Below are 10,735 nucleotides of genomic sequence, written 5' to 3' on the forward strand. Positions count from 1 at the left end.
TTTTTTCCTTTAAATATAAGCAAGAATATATACCTATATCAACATAGGAAAATATGTAGAAGAATACATGCCAAACTGTTAACACTGCTTATAATTAAGGAGTTTGTGTACTTTTACTTTTTACCCTGCTATAAAGAATAAATTCCTTTTAATAGCTGAAAATTAGCTTAGTAACTTAAAAACCAATAAAATGCAAAGTAAGAAGAGAAAGACTTACCTCTGGCCTAACGTCATAATTTCTGCCCTTCACAAACCCAGAAATTACTTTAATTACACCAAGAGAAGCTTGGCCTAATTTATCTTGTTTAAAGAGTTTCTTTACTGCCTCACAACACATTTCGGATATCTGAAAAATAAAATGTTACACTCAACTACTGTTTCTCAACCTCTGCACTACTGACTTTTTAGATGCGATAATTCCCTATTGTGGGGGGAACTGTCTTATGCACTGTAGGACGTTTAAAAGCTTTCCTATCCTTTACCAACTAGATGCCAGTAATAATACCCCGTTACCACCACAGTCATGACATTCAAAATGCCTGCACTCATGCCTGAAATCCCAGCACTCTGGGAGGCTAAGATGGGAGGATCACTTAAGGCCAGGAGTTTAGAACTAGCCTGGGCAACACAGCAAGATCCTGTCTCCACAAAATAATCTTTCAAAAATTAGCTGGGCATGTGGCTCACACACATCTGTAATCCTAGGACTCTGTGAAGTTGAGGCTGGTGGACTGCTTAAGCTCAGGAGTCCAAGACCAGCCTAAGATGGAGCAATATCCCATCTCTAAAACTAGCTGGGTGTTGTGGTGGGCACCTGTAATCCCAGCTACTTGGGAGGCTGAGGGTGACATAGACTCTGTCTCAAAAAAAAAAGGAGGGGGGGGCGGCACCTATGATTCAGTGGGTAGAGCGCCAGCCCCATATACCGAAGGTGGTAGGTTCAAACCTGGCCCCGGTCAAACTACAACAAAAAAATAGCCAGGTATTGTGGCGAGTGCCTGTAGTCCCAGCTACTTGGGAGGCTGAGGCAAGAGAATCACCTAAGCCCAGGACTTGGAGGTTGCTGTGAGCTGTGTGATGCCATGGCACTCTACCAAGGGTGATAAAGTGAGACTCTGTCTCTTAAAAAAAAAAAAATTTAAATTAAAAAAAAAAGTGTCTGTAGACATTGCCTAATGTTCCCTGGGGAGGGTAAAACAGCCTCCTGTTGAGAATCACAGCACTAAATTTATGTTTAAATAACTTTCAGAAAGAGGCAGAGTATAATAAATTTACACTATTTTACCAATAAATAACAGCTCCAAAAGAAATTGACAGAAAAGACAAATCACATGTTCTATAATTTACTGTTGAAGACAACAGCAGTAATCCTTTAGAACAACCTACCAATTTTGACACATCATTCATAAGTGGGACAATCAATACAATGATGTTGTTGTGGAAGTTAAAATGAGGTAGCGCCACCAACAGCTCACACAGGCACTTCACAGCCACTTCTGCCAGTCCTTTGTAAGCTTTCAAGGAAACAACATTACTTTTCTTCAGCTTCCTTTGCTTCCAATCTAATAATGAAAAGATGACAGTGGTTATTCACTTTACTGATTGGTCAAAACTTAAGATAACTGGCTTTCTTTTACAATAAATCTATATTTTACCACCAAAAAAAAAAAACCCTTAGAGACTTCGTAATGATTCAGTCTACTTAGAAAAGATGCAATACAGAGGCTATTAGCCATATGTGGGTGGCAACTGAGCATCTGAAATGTACAGATGCTCAAATACTCAAAATTAAGGCATGTTGTAAGTATAAAACCACATATCAGACTTTGAGCTTAGTACCCAAAAAATAAGAATGTAAGACATCACACTAATTTTTTTTTTTTTTTTTTTTTTTTTGGAGACAGAGCCTCAAGCTGTCCCCCTGGGTAGAGTGCCGTGGCATTACAGCTCACAGCAACCTCCAACTCCTGGGCTCAAGCGAGTCTCCTGCCTCCGCCTCCCAAGTAGCTGGGACCACAGGCGCCTGCCACAACGCCCGGCTATTTTTTGGTTGCAGCCGTCATTGTTGTTTGGCGGGTCCGGGCTGGGGATTCGAACCCGCCACCTTAGGTGTACGTGGCTGGCGCCTTAGCCGGTTGAGCTATAGGTGCCGAGCCACACACTAATTTTTAAAACTGATTACACATTGAAATGACAATTTGGATAAACAGTAGACCACTTCCCTTTACTCTCCACCTCTTTAAGCTGATCTAATTTTCTTAGACCAGACCAGACATGTACATGTATGTATCAGTACAGTAGGCCTAGTTCCTTATATTGACCATCTCTGTGTGTTGATCAATTATTACAGTCCTGGGGGGGGGGTCAACTTACAGAGTTTCTTCTGTATATAATTTACTATTAAAATTAACTTGCTTTTACTTTTTTTCTAGTGTGGCTACATCTTTTTAAATGATGACTGTGCCTCATATTGTACTTCTATTGGACACAATGGTCCCAGGCCATATCAATGTGAGAACAAATGCTAATAAGTACGTTCCAGTTGGGACGCTGGAGCACAGAAGCAATATCCATGCCCCTCAACCCCGCTCAACAACTATATACCACCATCATGTACTCAGTGGACCAACGGAATTTAGCAATCCTTTCCCACCTGATAGCAACTAGATGATCCTTAGTAAATTATCTGAGTACATGAACCCCACTAATCCAAATGAAAGCTCCTGGCTTAGGCAACTCAATCCCTTCTCCATTCATACCTCAATTTTTCCTATGCCCTTCCTTTTGTGAAGAAAAAGAGTGTAATAGAAGAGTTTATTAACCTGAATAACTGACTCATTCGTCCATTTTCAAGGGATTCAAACATCCATTTGAAGTTACCCTTCTTTCGAAGTACCATGTCTCCAAATAAAAAACAGAATAAATCCTAACAATTCATAAATTCAATAGACATACAACTATTTACTAGGTAAAGGACTGCAGCAAAAATAACCTTAAAAGCTGATAAAATAATATTGCCTAGTACATGCCAGGCACAGTTCTAAGCACTTTGTATCTATAAATTCAATTACTTCTCACAAGAGTCCTATGAAACTAAGTGCTATTGTTGTTGCCATTTTATAGACAGAAAAACTAAGGCACCAAAAGACTATGTAATTCTCCCATCACATAAGTAATAAGTGGTGAAGCCAGAATTTGGATACCGAAGAAGTCTACCTTTAGACTCTGCCCTTGTCCATACCCTATAGCTGCCTCTCACTATACAACACAGAACACTGTATAGAATTCAGGTTTGTGATCAAGAGTAAGGATGGTACATGCTTTGAAGACACATTTAACATACCTTTAACCATTTGCTCTAGATTTTCCAAATAAAATTTGTATTGGCTAACCAGGCCTTCTTCAAATTCTCTCAACTTTTGAGTTTCCTTGCGGATCTGAAAAAGCCAAAAAGATCAATCATTTTTTTAAATCAGAATATTAAAAAACAAAACTTAGCACAAAATATGAGTGCCTATGCCTATTACATGCCCAATGTTATAAAACAAAAGAAAACAAAAATCTACTGTTTCTCCCATCTCTAGTTCTTCAAAATTTTCAGCTTACTTTGTATAACAATTATATATAACGTAACATAAAAAAAACCCAGTTATATATATGCAACATTACCTTGGTAGATTTTTCTGCTTCTGTGAGAGGTCGGATTTTATACGAAGGAGTAATGTCTTTAAATAACTCCATCAGGGAAACAATCACCAGCTTTCGGACAGTAACAGCCACATCAGGATCCTGTTCCATCAGCATGGAACGTAATTCCTTCAATTTTTTAATCTGTTAAAGAAATAACTTATGAGGTTAGAGAAGTCATGGCAAAGCAATTGTGAACAAAAGACAACAGTCCCAGCTGGGCGCAGTGGCTCATGCCTGTAATCCTAGCACTCTGGGAGGCTGAAGTGAGTGGATTGCTTGAGCTCACAAATTCCAGACCAGCCTAAACAAAAGTGAGACCCCATCTCTACTAAAAATAGAAAATCTGAGGCAAAAGAATTGCTTGAGCCCAAGAATTTGAGGTTGCTGTGAGCTATGATGCCATAGCATACTACCCAGGGTGACAGCCTGAGACTCTATCTCAAAAAAAAAAAAAACAAAAAAAAACAACAACAGTCCTATGTCTGGCTGGCATGAGTGCAATTCACACAATGACTGAGTTTAGTCAATCTATACAGAACTCCACATACTGCTCACATTACCTATAGATAAACCACTAAAGTTATGAGGTTAATCATATTTTTGTTATAGTTAGAAAAATACAGACTTAACAGAAAGTTTAAATTTGTTAATTTATCTATTTTTAGAAATTATTTTGAGTTTTTCTAAAGTATGTGTTCTGTTTTTCTAAAAACACTTTTTGAAATATATTAAAATATTATATACATAAATAAAATATATTAATCACATACAAATGAATTAGCTGGGAATTAAATATAACATAGCCACGTTAACTTTGGCTTCAACAAGATTCATATAAAGATAATATCTATGATGCAATGCAGAATTAAAAACTTAGTTTCAATGAGTGTGATTGTTTTGATGAACTACTACTGTCTAATGGAGTAACAACCAAAGACGCAAAGTCCTGGTTGGTCAGCAATGTTTACCATTGCGAGGAGGACAAATATACACCAACACCTATTTGCTATCCCTAAATCATGTGAATGAGCATAAGCCTCCGGAGTGGAAGATGTGGGTTCTAATCCAATGGCTATTCAAGTCTGGAACAAATCACTTAGGTTTCTTTTTTCTTTCTTTTTTTTTGAGACAGAGTCTCACTATGTCGCCCTCAGGAGAGCGCCATGACATCACAGCTCACAGCAACCTCAAACTCTTAGGCTTAAGTGATTCTCTTGCCTCAGCCTCCCAGGTATCTGGGACTATAGGCACCCACCACAATGCCCAGCTCTCAGGTTTCTTAAGGTTCAATTTTTCAGCTACAAAAAGAGATTAATAGCTCTTATCTGTAGTTTTATAATGATTAAATGAGATAATACAAGGAATCTTCCAAATCCACACCTTATTCTGCTCTAAATCTTCCCCTCACTTTATTAGAAAATGACAAGTTCTACACCAAAGCATATCCACATGAAATTTCTTTCACAATCTGTAAATAAACATTTAATAAACATTCATTAAACATTTATCATTCAATAAACAAATACTAGTAGGATGCTAGGGACACTAATATAACAATAATAATAGTTATCACTTTACATGACGTCATGTATTTTTACCCTTTAATCCTCACAGAAAAGTTTCGAAATAGATACAATCCTCTTTTTCAAGATGAAAAAGTGAGTCTTGGGTAAAATGAGTTAGCCAAAGTCTCACAGATAATGGCTAGTAGGGCCAAGAATAAACCTTAGGTTTCTTAGGTTCACATATTATAACTATCATTACTTCCCACTACTATACACACGGCCCAATAATTCATAATTCTGGCTCTACTCCATCAAAAATATTTTCCAATTACAAATAGCCCTAAACTAACTTCACTGACTTCTGTGTAGTAATTTTTTTATTAAAAACTTTATACTGCCTATAATTCCAGCACTTTCAGAGGCTGAGGTAGGAGAACTGCTTGAAGCCAGGAGTTAAAGACCAGCCTGGAGAACATTGTGAGACTTCATCTTTACAAAAAAAAAAAAAGAAATTTAGTGAGCCATGGTTGCATGTGCATATAGTCTCAGCTAGTTGGAGGCTGAGGCAGAAGAATCACCTAAGCCCAGGAATTCAATGCTGCGATGAGTTTTGATCACACTACCGCACCCTAACCCAGGCAACAGAATGAGATCCTATCTTAAAAAAAAAAAACAACAAAAAAACCCCCCACCTTTATAGATCAGTAGTAGTCAAGCAAATCTGCAAGCAGGTTCCTCCTTTCTATATGCAATTGATTTTTATAGACTTAACCATTTTTAGAGTTCTAACAGTAAGTCCATACCTTCACATGAAGATAAGGAAAATAAGACTCAAGAGAATTTCAATGACTTTTCTAAGATCACAAAAGAAATTAAGTTCAGATAGGATTAAGCTAAGTTTCTGTTTACTCTCTTATTCTAACCTAGCTACTATGGTTATTTAGTGCTTCTCCTTTTAGTACATGCTTACAGAAAACAAGAGACTTTTCATGGATTAGACATTTATACCACACCTAACATAAAGAGGCTAAAGAAATTAACACTACCTACATTACTTTCTGGATCTGATAATATAGCAGATGCCAAGGCTGCAATATGCAGTTTCTTCTCCTGTAGTTTCTTCTTTCTCTCAGTCAAATGTTCTTCAATGGTCAACTCTTGAATAGGATCCTCAATGATCTCTGAAACAAATTAGATTTTCCCTAAAGTATTTCTTTATTTAAAAGTATCCAAGAACTTTAAGTAATAAACAATTTTCTTATAGTAATTAATAATGATTATAGCTAAGAATTTTGTCTTTATTACCAAAATACACCATCCTCTCAACAATCATATAAGAAAGACAGGTACTACTATCATTAGACCTATTTTGTAGATAAGAAAACTGAAGCTCCCTCTCTCTCTGCTCCACTGTGGTGCATGTGATTAGTCCCGTTTGTTGCCATGTCCTTGCACAAGACATTCAGAATTAAGTAGTTTCTGGCCAAGAAACAAAAACAAAATCGCCCCATTCCCCAGTGGATTAGAATGAAAACTGGTAACAAACTCAGGTACAAGTTGAAGAGGAGACACTGGAAAAGAACAAAGCTGAGTCTGTAAGGAATTGCACATGAGATGCCTCATACTTATGCTGTATCACGGTCACTATCATCTTACCATATCAAGCTGAAAAATGTCATCAGTTGGACAGTTGGCCATGTTTCATTGGGAAAATGAGTTTTCTCTTTGTTTATATGCTCTTCACCAATAAGCTGGTGCAGTAGTATGTGGGACCTTTTGTTTGAAGTGCTGTTTGTGAAACACTGAATTCTCCCTCCCCCAGTAGACCTAACAACACTGTCCAGTAGAACTTTCTGCAATGAATAGAAATGGCTCTAGCTACCAAGTACTTGACATGTTCAACATAAATTTCACTTTATTGTAATTTAAAAAAAAAGAAAACTGAGGCAAAGGGAAAGAAAGTAACAGGAATGGGATTCAAACGCAGGCAGTTGATATTCTTAAATTCTACTCTAATAAACCCAGAATAATTCATATTAAAGGAAAGGACATTCTTAGTCTTTTTGTTAAAGTACCAATTTTTCTCCTTTGTTTTCAACTCTATATAGTACTCTGAACTACAAAACATGTCCACCTTTTAGAAATTCATAGGGAACTAGATTTAACAAACACACAAGCATAATCTGTAATGAGCCTAAGATGGATGACAGTTAAATAATTGACTTGTAATCTCATTTACATTACTAATTAATGAAGGGTGCTAAGCACAACTAAAATTTAACCACTTTTTTTGTCACAAATTTCATACTAACACAGTTTCAAACAACAAAATTTATTCTTTCAGTTTAACTTTGATTAGTTTAAACTGTTCTAGATATTAGAGACTCACATTCAATTATCTAAGATAGACACATACAAAGTATAATTGCTCTACAAATAAATCCAAAATAACTTCATACCACAGCATCATTTTTATAACTTAAGGCTAAAAAGTTAATGGTTATCTGTCAGTAGGTAGGTTCCTCTCTTAAAATTAAAAAAATAAAATAAAATTCAATTAATAAGACTCTTCACGTATGCCTAAACATTACAAATATAGTTAAGTAAATTTTTCCTTAGAGAAAAAACAAGGCCAGGCATGGTGGCTCATTCCTATAATCCTAGCACTTTGCAAGGCTGAGGTGAGAGGATCACTTGAGGCCAGGATTTTGAGACCAGACTGAGCAAGAAAGAGAGACCTCATCTTTACTAAAATTAAACAAATAGCCAGACAGGGCGTGGCAGCTCATGCCTGTAATCCTAGTACTCTGGGAGGCTAAGGCGGGTGAACTGCTGGAGTTCAGGAGTTTAAGACCAGCCTGGGCTCGGCGCCTGTGGCTCAAGTGGCTAAGGTGCCAGCCACATACACCCAAGGTGGCGGGTTCGAATCCAGCCCGGGCCCACCAAACAACAATGACGGCTGCAACCAAAAAATAGCCAGGCGTTGTGGTGGGCGCCTGTGGTCCCAGCTACTTGGGAGGCTGAGGCAGGAGACTCGCTTGAGCCTAGGAGTTGGAGGTTGCTGTGAGCTGAGATGCCACGGCACTCTACCCAGGGGGACAGCTTGAGGCTCCTGTCAAAAAAAAAAAAAAAAGACCAGCCTGAACAAAAAAACGAAACCTCATTTCTACTAAAAATAGAAAAAAACTGAGGCAAGAAGATAGCTTGAGCCCAAAAGCTGGCAGATGCTTTGAGCTATGATGATGCCATAGAACTCTACCCAGGGGACAGCTTGAAACTCTGTCTCAAAAAAAAACAAAAAAAACAATTAGCCAGACTTGGTAGTGTGTACCTTTAGTCCCAACTACTTAGGAGGCTGAGACAAGAGAACTGCCCAAGCTAAAGTGTTTGAGGTTGCGATAACCTATGATGATACCACTCTAGCCTAAGCAACAAAGCAAGATACTGTCTCAAAAAACCCCCAAATAATAACAATTATAATAATAAAATAAATTTTAAAACCCAACAAGCCAGGCACAGTGGCTCACACATGTTATCCTAGCACTTTAGGAGGCCAAGGCAGGACTGCATTGAGACCAGCCTAAGCAAAATAGCAAGATCCCATCAAAAAATCAGCCATGAGGGCGCCACCTGCGGCTCAAAGGAGTAGGGTGCTGGTCCCATATACTGGAGGTGGCAAGTTCAAACCCAGCCCTGGCCAAAAACTTTAAAAAAAAAAAAGAAAAAAGAAAAATTAGCCATGTATGGTGCCTTACGCCTATAGTTCCAGCTACTCCAGAGGCTGAAGAAAGAGATCACTTGAGCCCAAGAGTTTGAAGTCACAGAGAGCTATGATCACACCACTGCCTTCTACCCTAGGTGACAAAGTGAGATCCTATGTCTAAAAACATTTTTTTAAACAAAACAAATGGACTCAAATTCAACATGATGAAACTCTCAAATATGGAAAAGTTTTCAAAATACCCTTGACTGATTGAGCAGTGCTCTAAAGTATATATTATGAATTTTACCTAAAATTAAGTCATATTTACTATTGTATCAAAAAATGTAATTTTCAATTAATAATTTGCTAACTGTAAAGAAGCATCCCATTACCTTCCTCAAGCACCATCTCTTCTTCTTGATCCTCTTCTTCGTTGTTACTGTCAATAACTACATGGAAAATGTGTATATATTAAAATATTTATGTATGGGATAACATAAGTGTTAAAAACTACAAAAAGCAAGGAAGCAATTATCACAAAACTAAGCATCGTAATTACTTTTATAGAGAGACAGCAATTAGTAACTGAGGAGAGCACAGGGAAATTTCTGAACACTGACAATATTTGCTTCCTGCCTGAATGGGTTTTATGGGTTTATGCTTTGCAATAAATCACGTAACTTCACATCTTTGATTTCTGCACTTTCTGCATTTTTTTTCCACACACACAAAAAGATACAAACATAAATTAGGCTAATTAAGAAGAATTAAATGGTCTAATTTAACAAAAAATAAAATTTGGTGAAATAGACTCTCTGAAAAGAAAATCACCTGAACCTTGAAGCTTAAGTTGTCCTTATAGTACAAATGGACATCAGTAATTCTAGCCAGAATAATCAAGCTTGCTATATGGCTCATTGAAGCTGCCCCAATTTTGTATTTACAGGTAAAAGTCAAATATAAAATTAAATTTTGAATGAAAAAAAAAACCATGGTATTAGTGAGGAGCTGAAAGTGTAATTAATTAATATACAAGCCGATTAGACTCACCTGGCTTCTCCCTGGTCTGTGGGATTATACCACTTTTATCTTTGATAGGAAGCAAATGAATCAGTTCCTTCTCTGGTTCGGTCTGTAGAGTCCTTGGTATTTTTTCATATTTATCTATAATGCGCTCATGCTTTCGTTTCTTGGTATGAACAGGTTCACTACAGAAACAAAATTCAATTTTCAGTCTCCATGTATCTTAAAAAGGTACTTTTAAAACAGAGACCTATCATTTTCAAAACACAGAAAGACAAACCTCAAGCTAACCTTCAATAGTTGTAAAGATATTATCACTTAGACCAGTGGCTGGCACACAGCAGGTACTCAAATAGCAAGTGCATAAGTAAGTTGGGTAAACAGCCTACCACAAAGTACAGCCACAGCTGCAAAACAAAGGTGAAAGTTATAGCAGATTCTTTTCAAAGAACATTTCACAGACCCAAGGGAGATTCTTCTACTTTCCCAAAATCTTTCAGAGCATAGCATGCAGTTTGGAGTTAAGATTCAAGTTTAAATTCCCAATACTTACAAATGTGGCAAAGTACCAGTTTCCTCCATGGAAACGGAAATAAGACCTACATAGTAGGGTAATGAGGACTAAGTGAGATCACGGCCATAAAGAACTCAGGACTGGGCTCAGTGCCCGCAGCTCAGTGGCTAGGGTGTCAGCCACATACACTGGGGCTGGCGGGTTTGAACCCAGCCCGGGCCTGCTAACAACAATGACAACTACAGCCCAAAAATAGCCAGGTGTTGTGGCAGGTGCCTGTAGTCCCAGCTACTTGGGAGG

At 37.6% G+C, this 10,735-nt stretch overlaps 1 protein-coding gene and 1 pseudogene across 1 annotated transcript in view; one reads left to right on the top strand and one right to left on the bottom strand.

The window, feature by feature from the left end:
- Positions 1-10,735, bottom strand: part of NOC3L (NOC3 like DNA replication regulator) — a 30,392-nt gene that overhangs the window by 16,305 nt on the left and 3,352 nt on the right. Inside the window, exons 4-10 of the mRNA XM_003783719.3 lie at positions 9,949-10,106; positions 9,291-9,347; positions 6,246-6,376; positions 3,670-3,831; positions 3,344-3,437; positions 1,387-1,562; positions 218-346 (exon numbers count right to left, since the gene is read on the bottom strand). Of these exons, the coding sequence (XP_003783767.1) occupies positions 218-346; positions 1,387-1,562; positions 3,344-3,437; positions 3,670-3,831; positions 6,246-6,376; positions 9,291-9,347; positions 9,949-10,106 (907 nt within the window). The remainder of the gene's footprint in view (positions 1-217; positions 347-1,386; positions 1,563-3,343; positions 3,438-3,669; positions 3,832-6,245; positions 6,377-9,290; positions 9,348-9,948; positions 10,107-10,735) is intronic.
- LOC105886388 lies at positions 6,639-6,794 on the top strand (annotated as a pseudogene).

The sequence above is a fragment of the Otolemur garnettii genome, unplaced genomic scaffold (assembly GCF_000181295.1).
Source record: "Otolemur garnettii isolate 467f Iridium unplaced genomic scaffold, OtoGar3 scaffold00008, whole genome shotgun sequence".
In the NCBI taxonomy this organism is placed as follows: Eukaryota; Metazoa; Chordata; class Mammalia; order Primates; family Galagidae; genus Otolemur; species Otolemur garnettii.